Here is a 22,919-nt window from a genome sequence, read left to right on the forward strand (position 1 = left end):
CACATTAAAACAATAATATTTGGATATATTGGGTTAAATATAATTCACCTGTTTCTTTTTCCTTTTTTTAAGTGACTTTTAGAAGATTTAAAGTTACGTAAGTGGTTTGCATTGTATTTCTTTGACCAATGCTGATCTAGAATGTTAGTTCATTATTCTAAGATTCTTATTACCACCTATATTCTTTTTACCACTCAATATTCTCTTTAAATAATGGGTCTTCACCAGTGGCATTTGCAGGAGTGTTGCATTCTCCACCACATTCTGCAAAATGTTTATGGCCAATTTCCCTAAAAATAACTTCTGTGTTTACTGAAAGCTCCCAGGATACTTTAATCTGACCACTCTGTGCTCCTTGTGATCAGCGTTCTTTCTCTCCCTTGCTATTTCGCCCTCTATGCTACATATGCTTTAATAATGGGAAGAGGTCTGGTGGAAGGGTAACTTTCAGTTTGAGGTTCAAACTCACATCCCAAAAGGCAGACACCTTGAAGCGCCATGGCAATTCCCTGGCAAACTCATTAACCGCCCCCTGCCCTCTGCGCTCTAGCATGAAATGTTAACCATTTTACACCTGACTGGAAGTAGGCTACTGTATCAGTTAGCACTGCTTTCATGAAAGAAACGGCAAACCACGACCTCCTGATATAACCACGGTTAGTTTGTTTCTCTAACCTAAGGAATAGGTCAGAGGTAAGCAGACAAGAGATGAGGTAGTGGCTTCATGGTGGCATTACTGCCCCAGCCTCCTGAAGCTTCAGGCAATATTTCGTTGCCCCAAACAAGAAGGGAAAGGATAAAAGGCAAAGGGCGTATGTCAATGAGTCTTTCTTTTTCAATAGGACATGTCTGCTTCTATTCCATTGGCCAGAATTGATTCATATGGACACCCCCAGGATAAAAGGGAATCTGGGATGGTATTTTCAACTAGGCACATGGCTGTCCCAGAGTTTCATCAGTAAGGAGGAAGGGTAAATGGAGTTGGGATAGGTAACTGGTAATGTCTATCATAGCTATATTTTTTATAACAAATACTATTGTAATTCTACTAGAGAGATTAAAAATAATGCCTAGAGAGATGAATATTACAGAAAAACCCAAGATAATCCACACAATCTCAATGTGGGGCACAAGACTGGGGGACTAGAAGCCTTAAAAGTGTAATGTCCATCATAGGAATCATTTCATTTTACTGAATTTCTATCTGTTGGAATAGTCCTTAGAGTAATTTTCAGCATTATCTTTGTTGACAAAAAGTTTAATCAATACACCAATAAAAACTTTTCTAAAAATTCAGATATCAAACAGTCCAAATCATATTAAACTGCTACTCAGAAAATTTTATCAACCTGCCATAGCTTGCAATTAAATATGGCCTCCTACTTTAATATTAAATTTTTTTCTTGTTTTCCTTTCAGTCAAACTGAATAAAAGCAAACGCCTGATAACACAAAGTTTTGTCCCAAGTCACCCATAAAATTCCAAATTCCTATCTCCAATCTGATCTAATACTGAATTCAGCATTATACTCTTACATTTATCTGGAGCATTGTTGTTGTTACTAAGCACCACTGTCTTTGTCCTCTTTGCAAATCTCAATCACAACCACTAGAAGAAATTTTTAAATAAAAACCATAGAAACATAGCTTTTAATACCTCACAGGTGCTCAGGTCCATGCCTCACAGGTGCTCAGGTGCCAGTTGATACTAGAAGAGCTGTGCTGGCTGTGGATGCTGCGCGGCAGCTCGGGGTACTCACTGAATGACTCACTCCCAAACAAGAGCCCTGCAGAAAGTCTGGTTCAAATGCTTACTTCAGCAAAATTCAAGTCTCTAAAATGTCGTGTATCTTTGTGTCATTAGCGTAAAGCCCAAACTTTATATGCCTAGTTCATAAATGCTACTGATCTTGCTTACTGTTCCCTAAAATGACCCAAGCTTTCCCATATCTGGCCCTTTCCACGAAGTATCTTCTTTCGTAATGCCCATCCCCATCTACACAAAGTGGCACCCTCCTCATTCCCCAAGCGTCAACTCAGATTTCACCTTCTCCACCAAGCCTTTCCAGATCCCTCTACTTACTCATTCTCTAATTTGAACAAATATAGCACTTTCCTTGCACTTCTCTCATGTCACTTGTCTTATTCTGTCTTATATTGTCATATTTGTTTACTAGTCCTCTTCTCCCACTAGGTCAAAAACTTGACTCTATACCCCAACTTTAAAACAGTGTTATACTTACTAAATATGTAGAGATTTGTTTAAATCTGGATTTGTTTTATCTATTGGACAGAACAATTTAATATTGCCATATCGTTGACCACCACGGTTTTAAGATCTGGTCACAAATTATGACTCTCAAATTAATAATTATCCCATTGTTTTCCATTTGGAGATCCAGAGAAAATTATTACAGATATCTGAATGGATGGCTTCGAGCAAGGAAGATTGCCTATGAGCATCCACACAGGCAGTCACTGTTCCACTCTGGCCCAGTGGCCCCCACATACGTTCAGCAGCAAAATCCAGTAAAACAAAGTTTCTTGAGCTTCTGCAGAGGATGAACAAATTTCCTGAAATTAAGATTAGGATATAGAATTTTTGTACCATTCCTAGGTGAGTTCCCATTTTAAATGTAGCTTTAGGAAGCAAGAAACCTTAAAATAACTGGAATATTTCAATAATTGGTGACCAGAGTGATGGAAACCAGAGCTGTCTTTGAAAATTGAAGTTGTATGATTATAACATCTACATCTGCTTTTGATTCCAATATGAGCTTAATTTCTGTCTAAATCATCTCAAAAACATAGTAATGATTTGTTGCTGATGGATAATGCACACACAGAAAACTGAAGGGAGAACGCTGGCTTCTGTTAGGTTGGCCTACACAAAATTGCCAATACTCTATCATTTTTTGACCTATGAAAAAAGCAATTACATATCGTTCAAACTAATATTTTTAAGCTCTGGTATTTCATATTCTTTTAAAATTATATTCTATACATTTATGACTTGTAACAAAAAAATACACATAATCCTTAAAGTGGTGAAGAATGGATCAGGGATTAAGAGAATGAAGACAAGCCACAGAAGAAAGTGTTTGCAAAACACATACCGGTCATCAGATTATGCTGAATATATACAAATAACTCTTAAAACTCAACATAAGAAAACAATCCAATTTCAAAATGGGCAAAAGATCTAAACAAACACCTCACTAAACAAAATATACACCTAGCAAATAAGTATATTAAAAGATGCTCAACATCATAAGTCATCAGGCAATTGAAAATTACAATGCAACACCACTACATACTACTTAGGATGGCTAAAATCCGAAACACTGATGATACTAAATGTTAGCAAGGATATGGAGCAATAGGAACTCTCATTCATTGTTGGTGTTAATGCAATGGTATAGCCACTTTGGAAGACAGTTTGGCAATTTCTTATAAGTTAAACATAGTTACTATAGGGTCCAAAAATCACACTCTTAGGTAATTACCTAAGTAAGTTGAAAACCAAGATGTGCTTTAGTATATGTCTAAAGTATAGTATACAATGGAATATTTTTTAGCAAAAAAGAAATGGGCTAGTAAGCTACAAAAAGATATGAATAAATTATAAATACATATTGCTAAGTGAAAGAAGTGAATGAGAATTCAGCATTACTGTATGATTCCAACTATAGGACATTCTGGAAGCTCTGAAGACAGTAAAGATACAACATTCTAGAAAACTGTGAAGGTAGGAAAAAGATTAGTGGTTGCCAGGGAAGTCGTGGGGAGGAAGAGAAGGATGAATAGGTAGACCACAGGAAATTTTAAGGGCAATGAAAACATTCTGTATGATACTGTAATGATAGGTACATATCATACATTTGCCAAAATCTATAGAATGTACAACACAAAGAGTGAGCCTTAATGTAATCTATAGACTTAGCTAGTAATAAGGTATCAATATTGGAGCATGAATTTTAACAAATATACCTCATTAATGTAAAATATTAATAATAGGGAAAATGGGGGAGATAGGTAATGGTCTGAAGGTATGTGGAAATTCTCTGTACTTTTTGCTCAATTTTATCTATAAACTGAAAACTACTCAAAAAAAACCTCTTAACTTTTTAAAAGGCTACATACTACATGGTTCCAAGTATATGAGATTCTGAAAAAGACAAAACCATAGAGAAAAGATCAGCAGTTCCTAGAAGCTCAGAAGGAAAGGAGGAAGAATGAGTAGGTAGAACACAGGATTTTTAGGGAAACTATTCGGCAACATAGCTTTTCTCTGGCTGATTTGAAAATATTGTGTTGTTCTCACCAGAAGGATGATGCAAAGCTTTAGGGAAGTTACAGAAAATTGAGGGGAACAGCAAATGTAACTGCCAGAATCCTGTCCAGGAATCAAGGAAGGTCTAACCCATGAATTTCCACTTTCATTATATTTTCATTTCTGTGAGTTCTAATTGTGTAGATTTCAAATCTTCCTTTGCCATACTCTCAAAAGCTCCTTTTATTTATTAAGTAGATTTATTTTACATTCTGAAATAGATCATTCCAAACTGTAGTCTATGTGAAACTGATTCTACAGTGTGTTTTTTTCTATTACCTCTTGCTTGTGGTGGCTTATTTCTTTATGTGTTTGGGGAGAGGGGAGTTCCTTATTGCAAATTCATGGTCCTTAAACTTTGTGGGACTTCTTTAAGACCTGCATTTATTTTATTTTTTATTAAGGTATCATTGATATTCAGTCTTATGAAAAAGGTTTCATATGACGAACATTGTGGTTTCAACATTCACCCATATTATCACGTCCCCCCAGCCCCCCTTGTAATCACCGTCCCTCAGCATAGTAAGATGCTAGAGTCACTACTTTTCTTCTCTGTGCTATGCTGCCTTCCCCGTGACCCCCTTACATCATGTATACTTATCATAATGCCCCTTAATCCCCTTCTCCCTCCCTCCCCACCCTCTTCCCTTTGGTAACCACTAGTGTCTTCTTGGAGTCTGTAATATTTGGATTTAAATTGTGTTTTTCCAGAGAGATTTTCCTTTCCTTCTACCAGGAGGGAGTACTGCCTACCTAAGACCCCTTTCATCTAAACATTCAACTGAGGTTCTTCAGGCCCTGAAAATAGTATGAACTCAAAACTAAAACTTACCCTCATGTGAGCTTGTAGTTAGAAAGTCTCATGGGTGATTTTTTGTTCAATTCCACTCATAACCAAAATAAAGACAGATTATACATACATAGACCATTCCCTCTCCACAGCAAGTTTTTCCTCATTCATCCACTCAAATTTTAACCATTTGGTGTTCCAACTTAATATTGAAAGATTTAACCTCCTCAGCCTCAGGCTCTGTCTCCTGAGCCCGCTACACATAGCCTGTTAAAACCTGGGCTTTTGGCCATTGGAGATCAACAGATACCTCAAGGACATTGCTGGTCAAACCACTTACCCGTCATGATTCACAGTGCCTTAACATTTCTGTCCTCCAAGGAATTCCCTTTTCTGCCAATTCAACCAAGCTTTAAAAATTGCTTGTAAAAACTACATTTTATACAGCATGTTTGGGTTGGCTTTACAAAGAGCAGTTTCTCTAATTAGCTAGTTTGCCATATAACTGGACGTAGAGCTCTTCTACTCAGAGACTTGGCACAGAGACTGGCTGTAAGGCCATGTTTTCTCTTATTTCTAAGTATGAAGCTTTATATAATTCATAATCACAGGCAGTATTTTTTCAGTTCATTTCAGTTTTTTCCAACTTCCTTCCACAGCCTTCCTTCCACTTGCTTCACAAAATGAATCTGGCTCTGGTCCCTGGGCTCACAAGGATCAATTTGACCTCACATCAGTCAAACTCTCAGCTTCATGTCTGCTAAGTTTTGTGTTTCTATCAGATTTCTGCTCCATGGAGATATACTACATCTTGCTTTACTATTATGCTATTTTTTTTTTAATTTTCTATAAAGTTGGAGCTGAGGTAAGTATAACTTAGGTCTATAACATGATCTTAAACAGAAATCAAGATTAAGGTATTGTTTTAATTCGACTTTGAGGTAGAATTTCAGACATATTTTTTAAGGACCATCCTAAACTTGAACATCTAGTGCCAGTGACCAATGGTATTATGTTGGACAGGATGTTGAGAACAAGAATTTAATAGATAATCTGTGAGCTCAGTAAACTATAGAGATGGAGGCCTCCATAGTTACCTATAATATATATGAGCCAAAGAGCTGAAAACCAAAGACCAGGGCCAAACCCCGTGATACCAAGACACACTCTCTAGGAGTAACATAGGACCAGAAGACACAAGGTGAAGGCAAAAAGGGAGGGCCAGACACAGCTCAGTGACTGAGACCCAGGAGGGTTGCTCAGAACCATGGGCTCAACATTAGAGAAAAGCAACAGGCCTGCACTCAACGCCCCTCACAGTGTGGTCTGCTGGCCAGTGTCGGTCCTCAGGCTGTTTGTCATGAGTCCGCCATGCAAAAAGGAGCTATGCCAGAGTTTAAATCAACCATGTCCTTAAGCAAGCTTCTCTTGATGAAGTAAAAAGCACAGGGACTTAGATTCAGGTCAAAGTTCCTGGCTCCCCACCAATAACAACCAGTTCCCTGTCCATCTGCACTGCAGTCCCTGCTGTAGATGATCCCTGCTCTGGCCAGACGTAGCCTTAGATGGGAATGGGAAGAGGATCTAGAATCTGAAAATCTGTTTAAAAAAATTGTCTATAGCTGGTTTAAAAAATGATGAAAGGATTAAAGACCTCATACGAGTACTAATAACATCTCTATTGGGAATTCATCATCCCTATTAGGAAAAAATTCAAGAATTTGTTATAATAAAAGAATGATACTAAAAATGACCTTAGATGTTAAACAGTATTACCTCTCCATGTTAACATCCAAATAATAGGTTTAATTTCAACCTCTAAAATTGTCATAAGTTATCATTATTTATGTTACACTAGTTAAATATGTTTTCTATTTGCACATAGCATACTATAATCTTTTAAAATACTTTTTATTTGATATAACTATGCATAATTATATTAGTCAGTGTGATATTATTTGCTTATTTCTTGAGTATGTACATGCATTTGCTCCATGTAATCACACCCATGGCACATAGCTTCAACAAATGAATTTTGAAAACCTAATTCAGAAAGCAAAAGGTCAGTTATGCTTAAACACTAACTTACCTGTTTTAGAGATTCTGCTCAACAATATAGCTTTAAGGGAAAAACAGGTATTATAAAACCAAGTCGCCATCCAAATTTTCATTAAGATGACTTTCAAGCTATGGCACATTATCATTCAGAAACAGCACAATACCTACACCTTCTAGAATAATAACAAAGTCTGTATTATCATAATACATGTAAAGAATCATAATCCAGAAGAAAATATCCTTAATAATCTTTAAAATATTTTTTAATATAGACAAAATACAAAGTATATTTATAATCCCTCTTTTTCCAAAATGCATTTGAAACTGAAATTTATTAATATATTTTACAAATGGATTAAAAATGATAGTTGAGAAAATAAGTTAATGAAAAAACATCCAATTATCCTTGACATTTTATACCCCAAGCATTATAGCTAACTCTGTTTTACCCTACATCATATTCAAATATTACATATAGCTGATAATTTTTGAAAAGGTTAGTTATTTATTCCAGAATAATTCCTGAACACCAGCCATGTACCTGTAACTGCTACATGTTCTTTCTCAACCATTAAATAATGCTATTCAGTTACAAGAATTTCTTTTGTTAAGATCTCTGCACCAGATGATGTAGAACATATATAAGTACTTCTGAAAATTTTGGTTCCATTCACTCATTTCAAAATGTGTGTCTTTGCCTATGATTATGAGAATAAATTTCTTAAGGTTTGTTTAATTGTTAGTGTGCAAATCCCACACTCAAAATTTCACAACCAAATATTTTGCATCATTATGGCACTCACCTACCATCAGCTACCGAAGGAAAAGTAAAGGTTGTAAACTTAAAAATACCAATTTTATGTGTCAATGTTGTCATTTCATCCATCTTCCTAAAACCTTATATAAATGGGAAAAAAAGATTAAATAACTTCTACAGTTCTGAACAATGACACCAAAGAGAAAGTATAAATACTTTTCCAACTCAGGCCTTAGTTAATGTATAAATACCAAAGTATACTCACTAGTTTTCCAGTTTAACCACAAACACATCAGGTTTGTTTGCAGTTCTGTTGAATTTGGAAAAGATGTGTAAATCATTGTTCACAGCTTGGAGGTTTTAGAATGAAGCCCTCATTTGTGAGTGGCTCCAAATCTTAGCTGAAAATTGGCTGAACTATGCAGGTATGACTTAGGTTGGATTTAATAAAAAGTTTACAGGTTGAAGTGTCAAAAGAAATGGAGACTGGCCCAAGTCTACCACTAATTATAGACTTTGAAAAGTCATTTAGCTGTTCAAGACTTTGGTTTCTAATCCATAGAACTGGCCGTGTGACCTCTAAGGACACTTCAGCTCTCACATTCTATATTTTCAATTCTATGGCATGTTTGGCAATTAAAGATAGACCCTCCGTCCATTCACTGAAGCAGAAGAAACCCTCCAGTCTTCTGATTGGCATCCATGTATTCTCATAGTAGGTTAAATGGCGAAAGCATGTCAAATAAGAACCAGAATATAAGGATTTATCATCCTTTATGAACCACATTCTTACCTACAATGCTCAGCAACAAGGCTTAGGGTGTTAAACATTTGGATGCAATAATGACAATGCAGTTCACCAAACAAGGCCAAGCTCAGTGGTTTCCAGGAAACCAAAAAGGGAAAGAATGTGGAAAGAAATAGTAGAGACTTGAAATGATGGAAAAAATGAATGAAATTCAAACTGAGAACCAAAAGAGACACAATAAAGACCTAAAAAGTGTGGTCAATGCATTTAGAATGATTGGGATCATGGAAAGCTTTTCCTCATAATACTAACAAAACACACTGAGAATACTTTATCATTACAGAAATCCATGAGATGAGATCAGATAGGTGATTCTTTTTTAGAAAACGCAAACATTAAAATTGAACTCTTCTGATTTGTGAAAGCTAAAATTGTTAAGCAACTTCATTAAAGGCATTTTTACCTAATCCTAGAAGCTAAAGGTGTTATTTTTTTTTAATCCCCTTAGTCTTATTATCACAACAGAACACTCAATACCTCAGGGAAATTAGACCACATGAGTCATTAATATTTATTTAAATTACTCAGAAAGTCCATAATTATGTTAAAGTGTTAAACTATATATAAATAAAATAATGAAATAATAAAATTGCCTCAATTATGACTCCTATTTCTTTAGGAATAAAGGCAATTTAATAGAAAATGACAAATAATAAAGCTAAGCTATTCACACATTCTATTTCCCTTCAGATTGTTGTCAGTATATATATATTACATAGGTATAGTTAATACCTACAATCCATATAGATTTTATGTTTTGCATTATCCATTGCCAACTAAAAGTCCTTAATTGATAAAATCCATATACTTGTCATTTTTATTATCCTACCATAGTATGAAATGAGTTAAGATTGTATAAATTGCTTAGGAATTCTAGTTGAGAGCATTTAAGTTGCTTCTTGTTTGGTTTGGTTTTCCCAGGGTATTACTTCTTTGGAAATATTCCTAAAAGTCAATAATGCAGGTCAAATATATAAATAATACTATAGTTATCACTATAACTAGCCAGTTGCTTTCCAGAAGAAAAGTAACAAATTGAAAAAGCTACCAATAATGTTCAAATATTGCTGTCTCCACCTCCACACAACTCCTACTAACATATAATTAGATCACATTTATCATTTTTTTGCTGGTCTGATAAATATATATATTGCCTAAGGGTTGTTTGAATATAAATTTTAATCACTGGTAAGGCTGAACATTATGCCTTATGATGACTCACTGAGCCACTAAATGCAATATTTTCCACATTTTTAAACATTAATTCTGTTTATAAATGCAATACATGAATATTACAGAAAGTTGGGATATAGAGAAGAGTATGAGAAACAATATAAAGCCCATAATCCCAAGATATTCTTCCCTTTAAATTTAAGTTATAAAAAGTGAATTTCCTTTCTTCACCTCCTCATCCATCCCATCCCCACTAAAAGTAATCACCATTAAGCACTTGGTATATATTGTTCTAGGATTTTCCTATGACTTCTATAAAAATGGCATCATACTGATCACTATCTTGGGCAACAGGCTTTTTTTCCTTAATATGATGAACATATTTCCAATAAATGTGGATCTACCTCGTTCTTCTGATAGCAGTACGGAATTATACAATGTGTATATGAGCAAGTTATGAAACCAAGTCAAAGGGCAAGAGTCCCAGCTGATATCGGAAGTATATACATTACATTTGTTCATTTTCTCTTTAATTTTAGTACAGTCACTCCCCTGCCTCCTTGATCTTCCATTGCAATCACCCAACCTTTCCTCCCCCCTGCCTCAACTCCTGACCCATTGTCTCCATTTTTAGTGGACCGCTAAAGGCTGTCAGAAAAGACTCCAAGCCTTGCTGACAGGCCCCATTTCACAGCTTGGGTTTCCAAAGCAGCTGGGCCGTCCTGATGTTCACCATTGCTCTTTTCTTATCCCCATGTGACCTGTTCCAGTCCTTTCGTGTCCTGCTTCAAAGCCCCATCCCCATCTACCTTCTCATTCTGACCATATGCCTTGAACTCTAATTTACAGAGTAAGTAGAGAACATTCAGGCATGGCCTCTCTCACCTCCTTTTCATCTCTAAGACTGCCTTTCAAGGCCCATCCTTCCCCTTCCTTCATCCGAGTCAGAACAAGGGCATCTGGATTCTTCTCTGAGGCTTCCTCCTCCATCTTCAATGTCACCCTTTATACCATCCCTTTCTTTATTATAGAAATAACTTTATGTAATGCCATATTAATAATGTTAATAAAAAATAACAATGCTAGAAATAACATTTATATAGCACTTAAGATGTGCCAGACCATGTACAAAGCACTTTACACATGTTAACTAATCTTCATAACAGCCTATAAGACAGGTATTAATTATAACTTCCCCCCTTCTACAGATCAAGGAACCAAAAGCACAGAGAGGTTAGGAAACCTGCCCAAAGTTACACAGCCAGTAAGTACAGAGCTGGGGTTCAAACCCAAGCAGTCTGGCTCCAGTGTCTGATTCTTAACAATTATGTCCCATTTATAGAAGCTTACACAAAAGGACTATAACCCAAGAAGATAATATAAAGTAGTTGGGGATTAGAAGACTACATGAACAGACAAGTCTGTAGAGCACCCAAAACAATAGAAAGCATGTCTGAGCTAGATGAGAAAACCCAGGATTTAGCGGTACCAGAGACCATTGCATGATAAATGATGGAGAGCTTGTCTGTGGGGTTTGTCTTGGGTTGCCTGTTATATGAATATAGCTATATCCATATTCACTTGATTCTATCATCTCAAATTATCTCCATACATGTAGTTAGCCTGACAGATGCACTCTTATCCATGGTCAAAGCCAATACTCCTAACCCTGTGGGAACAAACTAGCAAGAAGTGAGTGGCTCAGCACAAATCCTACTCCCATATGTCAAAGAGAACTCTAAGCACAGCACCTCCACATACTCTCCATATACAAGCTGCCTGCCTGTGCTGGAGAAACTGATCTAAACCATCCAGCCACCCTTTTGTGGTAGAAAGCCAAGGAGACAAAATTTCTGTTGAGGCTTCAGGAATGTAAAGGAATCACAAGGTGCTTGAGTGCTTGAGGTTGAAACAGTGTAACAATGTATTCCCCCCTACCGGGACTCAGTGGTATGGAACAGCTTATTGAACATAGTCTCAGAAGGCCCATATAGTAGGGTATCCGGGTATACTTTATAGAGATAGATTAAACTATAACTAGCATCCTAGATACACCTATAGTGACCTAATAGCTCCCACTGCAATGTTTCCTGGGTGCTGACTCCCCCTTAACCTTATAGTGAATGTATAAAAGGCAAGGACCTACTGTGCTTGGGGCTCAGCCTTTGAATAGGAACCCACTGAGCCAGGGCACTAATAAATACTTCTTCTCACCAAAAGTCTCAGTGTCCCAACTCCTTGCTCATAGTTTCCATGGTTCCTGCAACATTTTGATCCTTACACCCTATCTACAGCTACCCAGAAAATGTCACTCCAGTCTAATTTGAAAGCCTTGCCTCAAATAGACCATTCCCATGAGATAATTCTTTCTTCCTTAATAAAATCTCTTTATAGCCTCCCAATCACAATGCTTTTGTTCCTACACTATAAAGAATAAAACTAATACTCCAAAAGAAGATAGTCCTTTAAATCTCTGAGAAGTTATCATGTGTGATTTTTCTATCAAACCATCCTTATCCTCCCACACTACACACACACACACACACACGCACATGCACACACACACACACACACACACACAGTCTTTTCTTCACCAGACTATATAAATACACTCAGTCCCACTAGCCATCTTTCATTTGACCAGGTTTTAAATATCTTCCTTATCCCTGTCTACTATACAAACATAAATAAGATCCATGTTGCTCACCTTTCCCTTAATGTGTAGCATACCCCTTAATGTACCACATAGCAGCTATATTACATTGCTCACTCACACTGAGAGAACACTAAACATTTGTTTCATACATGCTGCTTCTAGAAACCATGGCTCATCCCTCTTTTTTTTTATTTTTTACTAAGGTATCATTGACATACACGCTTATGAAGGTTTCACATGAAAAACACTGTGGTTACTACATTGACCTATCAAATCCTCCCCACACACCATTGCAGTCACTGTCCATCAGTGTAGTAAGATGCCACAGAGTCATCATTTGTCTTCTCTACACTGCACTGTCCTCCCTGTGACTCCCTTGACACCATTGTACCAAAAAAAGAAAAATCCCTCAATCCACCTCCCCCTCCCTCCGCACCTACCCTCCACGACTCCTCCCCCTTGGTAACCACCAGCCCCTTCCCAGAGTCCGTGAGTCAGCTGAGTCAGCAGCTGTTCTGTTCCTTCAGTTTTCCTTCATTGTTATACTCCACAAATGAGGGAAACCATTTGATACATGTCTTTTTCTGCCTGGCTTATTTCACAGAGCATAATACCCTCTAGCTCCATCCATGTTGCAAATGGTAGGATTTGTTTCTTTCTTATAGCTGAATAATAGTCTATTGTGTATACGTATCACCTCTTCTTTATCTATTCATCTACTGATGGACACTTAGATTGCTTCCATATCTTGGCTATTGCAAATAGTGCTGCAATAAACATAGGAGTGCATATGTCTTTTAAAATTTGGGATCTTGTTTTACTTGGGTAAATTTCTAGGAGTGGAAATGCCAGGTCAAATGGTATTTCTATTTTTAGTTTTTTGAGGCATCTCCATATTGCTTTCCACAATGGTTAAACTAATTTACATTACCACTAGCAGTGTAGGAGGGTTCCCCTTTCCCGCATCCTTGCCAGCATTTGTTGTTCCTAGTCTTTTCGATGTTGGCCATCCTATCTGATGTAAGGTGACATCTCATTGCGGTTTTAATTTGCATTTCCCTAATAATTAGTGATGTGCCTATTGGCCATCTTAATTTCTTCTTTGGAGAAGAGTCTGTTCATATCCTCTGCCCATTTTTTATTTGGGTTATTTGATTTTTGGGTGTTGCAGCATGTGTGAGTTCCTTATATATTTTGGATGTTAACCCCTTGTCGAATATGTCATTTATGCATATGTTCTCCCATACATAGGATGCCTTTTTGTTCTACTGATGGTGTCCTTTGCTGTACAAAAGGTTTTTAGTTTGATATAGTCCCACTTGTTTATTTTTGCTTTTGTTTCCCTTGCCTGTGGAGATATGTTCATGAAGAAGTTGCTCGTGTTTATATTTAAGAGATTTTTGCCTATGTTGTCTTCTAAGAATTTTATGGTTTCATGATTTACATTCAGGTCTTTGATCCATTTCAAGTTAACTTTTGTGTATGGAGATAGACAATAATAGACCAATTTCATTGTCTTACATGCAACTGTCCAGTTTTGTGAAGACCAGTTGTTGAAGAGGCTATCATTTCCCCACTGTATATCCATGGCTCCTTTATTGTATATTAATTGCCTATATATGTTTGGGTTTATATCTGGGCTCTCCATTCTGTTCCACTGATCTGTGGGTTTGTTCTCGTACCAGTATTGAATTGTCTTGATTATTGTGGCTTTGTAGTAGAGCTTGAAGTCTGGTAGCGCAGTTCTCCCAGATTTATTCTTCCTTCTCAAGATTACTTTGGCTATTCGGGGTCTTTTGTGGTTCCATATGAGTTTTAGACCTGTTTTCTCTGGTTTGTTGAAGAATGCTATTGCTATTTCATAGGGATTGCATTGAATCAATAGATTGCTTTAGGCAAGATGGCCATTTTGACAATATTAATTCTACCTATCCATGAGCATGGAATGCATTTCTGTTTATTGTTGTGTTCTTTAATTTCTCCCATGAGTGTCTTATAGTTTTCAGGGTATAGGTCTTTCACCTACTTGGTTAGGTTTATTCCTTGGTATTTTACTCTTTTTAATGAAATTGTAAATGGAATTGTTTTCCTGATTTCTATAAAAGCAGGAAGAGTGGCCACTTTCATTCAACATAGTTCTGGAGGCCCTAGCCATGGCAATCAGACAACACAAAGAAATAAAAGGCATCCAGATTGGCAAGGAAGAAGGCAAACTGTCCCTGTTTGCAGATGACATGATATTGTACATAAAAAACCCTGAAGAATTCCCTCCAAAACTACTAGATCTAATATCTCAATTCAGCAAAGTTTTGGGATACAAAATTAATACACAGAAATCTGTGGCTTTCCTGTACACTGACGATGAACAAGCAGAGAAAGAAATCAGGAAAACAATTCCATTCACAATTGCATCAAAAAGAATAAAATACCTAGGAATAAACCTAAGTAAGAAGTGAAAGACCTATACCCTGAAAACTACAGGACTCTCTTAAAATAAATGAAAGAGGACACTAATAAATGGAAATTCATCCCATGCTCTTGGCTAGGAAGAATTAATATTGCCAAAATGGCCACCCTGCCTAAAGCAATCTACAAATTCAGTGCAATCCCTATCAAAATACCTACAGCATTCTTCAATGAACTAGAGAAAAAAGTTCTAAAATTCATATGGAACCACAAAAGACCACGAATAGCCAAAGCAATCCTGAGAAGGAAGAATAAAGCAGGGAGTATTACACTTCCTGACTTCAAGCTCTACTACAAAGCCACAGTAATCAAGACAATTTGGTACTGGCACAAGAACAGATCCATACACCAGTGGAACAGACTAGAGAGTCCAGATATAAACTCAAGTATATATGGTCAACTAATATATGATAAAGGACCCATGGATATACAATGGGGAAATGACAGCCTCTTCAACAGCTGGTGTTGGCAAAACTGGACAGCTACATGTAAGAGAATGAAACTGGATCATTGTCTAACCCCATATCAAAAGCAAATTCAAAATGGATCAAAGACCTGAATGTAAGTCATGAAACCATAAAACTCCTAGAAAAAAATATAGGCAAAAATCTCTTGGACATAAACATGAGCAACTTCTTCATGAACATATCTCCCTGGGCAAGGGAAACATAAGCAAAAATGAACAACTGGGACTACATCAAACTAAAAAGCTTCTGTACAGCAAAAGATACCATCAGTAGAACAAAAAGAAATCCTAAGGTATGGAAGAATATATTCATAAATGACAGATCTGATAAAGGGTTGACATCCAAAATATATAAAGAGCTCACAAACCTCAACAAACAAAAAGCAAATAATCCAATTTAAAAAAATGGGCACAGGATCTGAACAGACACTTCTCCAAAGAAGAAATTCAGATGGCTGACAGACATGTGAAAAGATGCTCCACATTGCTAATCATCAGGGAAATGCAAATTAAAACCACAATGAGATATCACCTCGCACCAGTTAGGATGGCCAACATCCAAAAGACAAACAGCAACAAATGTTGGCAAGGATGTGGAGAAAGGAGAACCCTCCTACACTGCTGGTGGGAATGTAAACTAGTTCAACCATTGTGGAAAGCAGTATGGAGGTTCCTCAAAAAACTCAAAATAGAAATACCATTTGATCCAAGAATTCCACTCTTATGAATTTACCCTAAGGATGCAGCAGCCCAGTTTGAAAAAGACAGGTGCACCCCTATGTTTATCACAGCACTATTTACAATAGCCAACAAATGGAAGCAACCTAAGTGTCCATCAGTAGATGAATGGATAAAGAAGTTTTGGTACATATTCACTTTGGAATATTATTCAGCCATAAGAAGAAAACAAATCCTACCATTTGCAACAACATGGATGGAGCTGAGGGTATTATGCTCAGTGAAATAAGCCAGGCGGAGAAGGACAAGTATCAAATGATTTCACTCATCTGTGGAGTATAACAACAAAGAAAAAAACTGAAGGAACAAAACAGCAGCAGACTCACAGAATCCAAGAATCGACTAACAGTTACCAAAGGGAAAGGGACTGGGGAGGATGGGTGGGAAGGGAGGGATAAGGGGGGAAACGGGGAATTACGATTAGCACACATAATGTAGTGGGGTGGGGATGTGGGGAAGGCAGTATATACAGAGAAGACAAGTAATGATTCTATAGCATCTTACTATGCTGATGGACAGTGACTATAATGGGGTGTGGGGGGGCAACTTGATAATAGGGGTAGTCTAGTAACCATAATGTTGTTCAAGTAATTGTACATTAATGATATAAAAAAAAAGTGGTGAGAGCAGGCATCCTTGTCTTGTTCTCAATCTTAGAGGAAAAGCTTTCAGTTTTTCACTGTTAAGTATGATGTTGGCTGTGGGTTTGCCATATGTGGCCTTTATTATGTTGAGATACTTGCCCTCTATACTCACTTTGTTGAGAGTTTTTATCATGAATGGATAGCGAATTTTGTTGAATGCTTTTTCAGCATCTATGGAGATGATCATGGGATTTTTGTCCTCCATTTTGTTAATGTGGAGATGATCACATGGTTTTTGTCCTTCTTTTTGTATGATGTTGATGGATTTTCAAATACTGTATCATCCTTACATCCCTGGAATAAATCCCACTAGATCCTGATGGATGATCTTTTTTATGTATTTTTGAATTCAGTTTGTTAATATTTTGTTGAGGATTTTTACATCTATGTTCATCAGGGATATTAGTCTATAATTTTCTTTTCTTGTGGTATCTTTGCCTGGTTTTGGTATTAGAGTGATGCTGGCCTCATAGAATGAGTTTGGAAGTATTCTCTCCTGTTCTTCGTTTTGGAAAACTTTAAGAAGGACAGGTATTAGGTCTTCACTAAATGTTTGGTAAAATGCAGCAATGAAGCCATCTGGTCCAGGAGTTTTGTTCTTAGGTAGTTTTTTGATTAATGATTTGATTTTATTGCCAGTAATTGGTCTGTTCGGATATTCTGCTTCTTCCTGGGTCAGCCTTGGAAGGTTGTATTTTCTAGAAAGTTGTCCATTTCTTCTCGTTTATCCAATTTGTTAGCATATGATTTTTCATAGTATTCTCTAATAATTCTTTGTATTTCTGTGGTGTCCATAGTGATTTTTCCTTTCTCATTTCTGATTCTGTTCATGTGTGCAGACTCTCTTTTTTTGGTAAGTCTGGCTAGGGGTTTATCTATTTTGTTGATTTTCTCAAAGAACCAGCTCCTGCTTTCATTGATGCTTTCTATTGTTTTATTCTTCTTGATTTTATTTATTTCTGCTCTGATCTTTATTATGTCCCTCCTACTGACTTTGGGCCTCATTTGTTGTTCTTTTTCTAGTTTTGTTAATTGTGAGTTTAGTCTGTTCATATGGGATTGTTCTTCTTTCCTGAGATAAGCCTGTATTGCAATATACTTCCCTCTGAGGGAAGTATGGCCTTTGCTACATCCCACATATTTTGCAGTGTTGAGTTATTGATTTCATTTGTCTCCACTTATTGCTGGACCTCTGCTTTTATTTGGTCACTGATCCATTGATTATTTAGGATCATGTTGTTAAGCCTCCATGTGTTTATGGGCTTTTTTGTTTTCTTTGCATAATTTATTTCTAGTTTCAGACCTTTGTGGTATGAGAATATGCTTGGTACAATTTCAGTCCTTCTGAATTTATGGAGGCTCTTTTTGTGCCTGTGCCTCTCTCTTGTAAAGCTACTTATGATGGTATTTTGGGCCCAACTCCATATTCTGAGCTGGGCAATGTGCCTTATCTATCCAGTGAGTAGTGAATGAAAATGGTGTATGTCACTTCAAGGCAAGAACCTTATGGCTGGTGTGAAACCTTTTCAGAATTTTTTCTGTTACCATGACCAGAAAAATATAACATAATGATTGCCCCATCACCTAGGTTACAGAGTGAAGATAAGGCTGAATGGAGCCCCCAACACTCCTCAATATACTTGTAGTGTGAAAGAAAAATAAACATTTGCTGTTTAAAGCCAAAAAAGAAAGGAAGGAAGGGAGGGAGGGAGGGAGGGAGGGAGGGAGGGAGGGAGGGAGGGAGGGAGGGAGGGAGGGAGGGAGGGAAGGAAGGAAGGAAGGAAGGAAGGAAGGAAGGAAGGAAGGAAGGAAGGAAGGAAGGAAGGAAGGAAGGAAGGAAGGAAGGAAGGAAGGAAGGAAGGAAGGAAGGAAGGAAGGAAGGAAGGAAGGAAGGAAGGAAGGAAGGAAGGAAGGAAGGAAGGAAGGAAGGAAGAAAGAAAGAAAGAAAGAAAGAAAGAAAGAAAGAAAGAAAGAAAGAAAGAAAGAAAGAAAATGCTCTACATGCACTTGAGAAGAATGTGTATCCTGCTGCTTTTGGCTGGAGTGTTCTGTGGATGTCTGTTAGGTCCATCTGTTCTAATGTATTTCATTTACCACATCAAGTTTACAATGCCCCATCATCACTGACACAGCTATAGGCCAAGAGCCCTTTACACTTCCTAACTATTCCTACTTCTACTTTTTCTCCATATCAACAGACTCAAACAGAAAACATCCCTCAGAAATTAAAAGTAAGGGTCTCTGAAATGTAATTCCCATTAACTTACCCATGAAAAGTAACAAAATGACATATAAAGAGAAGCACAATGCACTGATTCCCTTTCGATCTGTTGCCTGACTCTCACTGAACAGACCCAGCCATCCTTCAGGCTCTGGGTCAGTGTGCTGTCCATGCTGGCAAATGGTAAGAGCAGTACAGCTGGATGTGATCGTGGTGGGTGGAGAATCTCAGCCGGGATGGGTGCCCGCTCTTGAGGAGCTCTGAGGAGCAGAGTTTAATCAAAATCACTTACCTGAAGCCTACTGCCATGGAGCAGTGTATAAAATGGCATAACGAGAGAAGAGAGTGACCAGCTAATAAGTGGCTAAACAGGAGGTGACAATGCTGAGAGAAGGGTGATACAAGTAGGCACAAAAAAGAGATTTTCAAAGAGTCGAAAGGAATCGTGGTAAGATATGGTGACAATTAGATACATTAGTTAAAACTTAACAAGGCTCAAAGATAAGCAAAGATGAAAGGATTTAGTAGGAGACAGAAAGTAGGTACTTGAGGCAATTATGACACCATCAGTCCCAACAGAGAGGATGTAGATAAATCACAAGTTTAGCCTTGTCATGATTAATTGTAGGTAAAAACCAAGTATCTAGTTGGCAACCTCAAAACTGGAAAACCATCACATTATAGAGGATTTCGAATACATTCAGAATATAAACAGCTCACAATTTAGTTGCTTTAAGAGCTTTCTCTCATCAGCAATTATATGTCTTTCAATGGCAAACAATTAAAACATGAAATAGGCTCAAGAAAAATTTAGAATGCATTAAAATTAATGAGTAATAATAAATAACGAATTATGAATAAAAAGCTGGAATATTTAAGCTGTAAGTTCAATATATAAAGATGATTTTCTGAAATCAACCATCAAATTTTTCCACAAAAAGAAGAACATTTAGTCATTGTCATACACAGATTATTAGGCATAATGGATCATTATTTCTGACTTCAGATAGTATTTCACAGGTTTTATTATATAATTAAGTATACTACAACTTTAAGTTCTATGAATCACATTTTTAGCTTCTACTCAAATCCTTACTGACAAATTCCCATGTCAGTTTTCTTGACTGATTTAACACATAAAAACAGTCATAAAACATTCAGAGGAAACTAGAACCTTTTTTAATATCATTGGTCACAACTAAACTTTAAATTAAAAAAGACTTACCACATTTTCCTTCATCTTTCTCAGCTTTTCATCTATCTCTCTCAACCGATTTTGCTGATCCCGTTGCTCTTTGGTGTTCCGAAGTACCTTTTCTCCTGGAGTTATTTCCATGTTTTTCTCATCACCGTTAAGGTCAGGTTCCTAATTTAAAAAAAAATTCATACACAGGCTGATAACGTACCATCATACACTGCTCCAAAGCACTTGAGCCTTGAAAGTTGACTTTGCTTCCCAAACGGTATTTCTTTTCTTCAAAATGATTTTTATAATTCTCTAAACTCTTCATTTTTGAGGAGGGAAAAGGTCGAACTGTACATAAAACAAGCAGGGGCGTAAACTCAATCATGGCCAGGAAACAGGGACCTGGGCTCTGGTTCCTGCTCTGTATTTATCAGCTTGTAATCTTGGGGAAATCAGTTTCTCCGGGCTTCAAGTTCATCTATATAAATAACAAGAAAAAAGCCCTGCATCTCCATGTTAAGAGAGACAGCTGCGTAATAGTAAAAAGAAAACCGGACTTGGCTAAGTCAGGAGTTTTGAATCCTAGCTCTACCGCGTTCCTACCTAAGATGGCCTTAGAAAAATCAACTAACCTCCCTGAGCTTCAACTGCATCATCTGCAAAATGATAATAATAATATCTAGCCTAAAAATCATTATAGTACATAGTAGGCATGCAACAAATCTTAGTGCCTAACAATGTGAGATGAATGTCTCCTTTAAAAAGAAGCATTACACAAGTTATTTCATTATTATCAGCAACATTTGAATTGACAGAACCACTTTCTCCCAAGGTTAATAATATTTCAAAGAAATATAAATGGTTCTTTCTTGATAGTAAGTTGGTCCATATTTATAACTAAACTTCCTACCTTCTCTCCCACAGATCTCCTACTCTGTGTTGCCATGTAAGTGACTGGCACAAATGACATTTTCTAAATTGCTCAGAATACTCCCACATTCTCATTCCTTACATAATAAATAGTTGGTTACCAAAAATAGTCACCAGTTTACTTACTAATGCCCCTTTAATCAAGGCCCTTCTCTCTTTCTCATTGACCCCTTATCGTTCACTGTAACCAGTAGTTTTCAAACTCCAATGTGCTTCAGACTCACCCACAGAGCCTGTGAAAATATTCAAAGGTGCAGCCTCCAAGCTACAGATTCTCATTTAATACATGAGAACTGGGGATGACAACATAAAGCACAACCACTTGAAAACTTGAGAGCTACTGACTTAAGCTACTACTTGGTCCTCTTAACTGATCTCGGTACCACCACTCTTCCTGTTCCTTCCACCCTTTGCAGAGAAGCCACAGAGCAAGTCCTCACCCACTTGTGGCCTGGGCTCTGACTATCTCTCAGTCTGATCTCCCATTGCTTGAGTCTCAGACCCAAATAAAATCCTGGATGCTTAGAGCTGCAAAGAGACCTTGATACCACCAATTTCAAACCACTCCCAAACATTTAGGTTTCCTTCTTTAAAATATTCTTGATAATAATTCACCCTATGGATCCTTCTAGAGATCAAGAGCTACCAGAAGTTTTTCCTCCAGGATTTTATGAACTTTCATGAAGATATACCTACTATGAAGGAGGATACATGCTGTCTTAGTCTGCTCGAGCTGCTTTTACAGTACCACAGACTGGGTGGCTTATAAATACCATAGACATATTTAGAGGCTTGGAAGTCCAAGATCAAGACTCTGGCAGATTTGGTGTCTGATGAAGACCTGCTTCCTGTTTCCTAGATAGCCATCTCCTTGCCATGTCCATACATGGCAGACAGGGCAAAGGAGCTCTTTGGGACTCTTTTATAAAGACACTAATCTCATGCATGAGGGTTCTACCCTCATGACCTAATTATCTCCAAAAGCCCTCACCTCCAAATACCATCACATGGGGGATTAGATTAGACAGTGATCTGAAAAACATCCAAATTGGATTTCATTTTTAAATGGAAATAATTTTTTAGAAAGAAAAAAGGACATCATTTGAATAAGCTATAACTATGACTTTTTGTATCCTTGGTTAGACAAAGAAAAATATAGAAAGAAAAAAATTTGTAAATCAGACTTCAATATTTTTTAATTTTGCTTATCCAAAGTCACATTAAAAAAAGAGATAAGCCACAGACTGAAAGAAAAACATCATAACACACAAATCCGACAAAGGAATTGTATCCATATGTATAAGAAACTCACACAATTCAACAATAAAATTAACAATAATAAAAGACAATATGGTTCTAAAATGACTTAACAGATACATCATAAAAGAAGATATATGAATGACAAATAAGTACATGAAAAGGTCCTCAACATCATTAAGACATCAGGAACATGCAAATTAAAATCACAATGAGATATCACTATACAGCCACTTGAATAGCCCGGATGAAAGAGTTTAACACCGAATGTTGAAGAAGTGTGGAACAAGAGGAGCTCTCATATGTTATTAGTGTATGTATATATTGGTACAACCACTTTGGAAGGCTGGAAATTTCTTAAAAAATAAAATGTGTGTCTTTGGTATGATCCAGCATTCCATTCCTGTGACTCTATTCAAGAGAAATGAAAATGATTC

At 37.0% G+C, this 22,919-nt stretch overlaps 1 protein-coding gene across 5 annotated transcripts in view; it reads right to left on the reverse strand.

Annotated features, from left to right (window-relative positions):
- The window catches only part of FSIP1 (fibrous sheath interacting protein 1), a 194,109-nt gene that overhangs the window by 123,666 nt on the left and 47,524 nt on the right, over positions 1–22,919 (reverse strand). For all 5 annotated transcript variants that reach the window (XM_057488662.1, XM_057488661.1, XM_057488663.1 and 2 more), the window contains exon 10: positions 20,335–20,475. In XM_057488662.1, coding sequence (XP_057344645.1) covers positions 20,335–20,475 — 141 coding nt within the window. The remainder of the gene's footprint in view (positions 1–20,334; positions 20,476–22,919) is intronic.

This window comes from Manis pentadactyla, chromosome 11, assembly GCF_030020395.1.
Source record: "Manis pentadactyla isolate mManPen7 chromosome 11, mManPen7.hap1, whole genome shotgun sequence".
NCBI lineage: Eukaryota > Metazoa > Chordata > Mammalia > Pholidota > Manidae > Manis > Manis pentadactyla.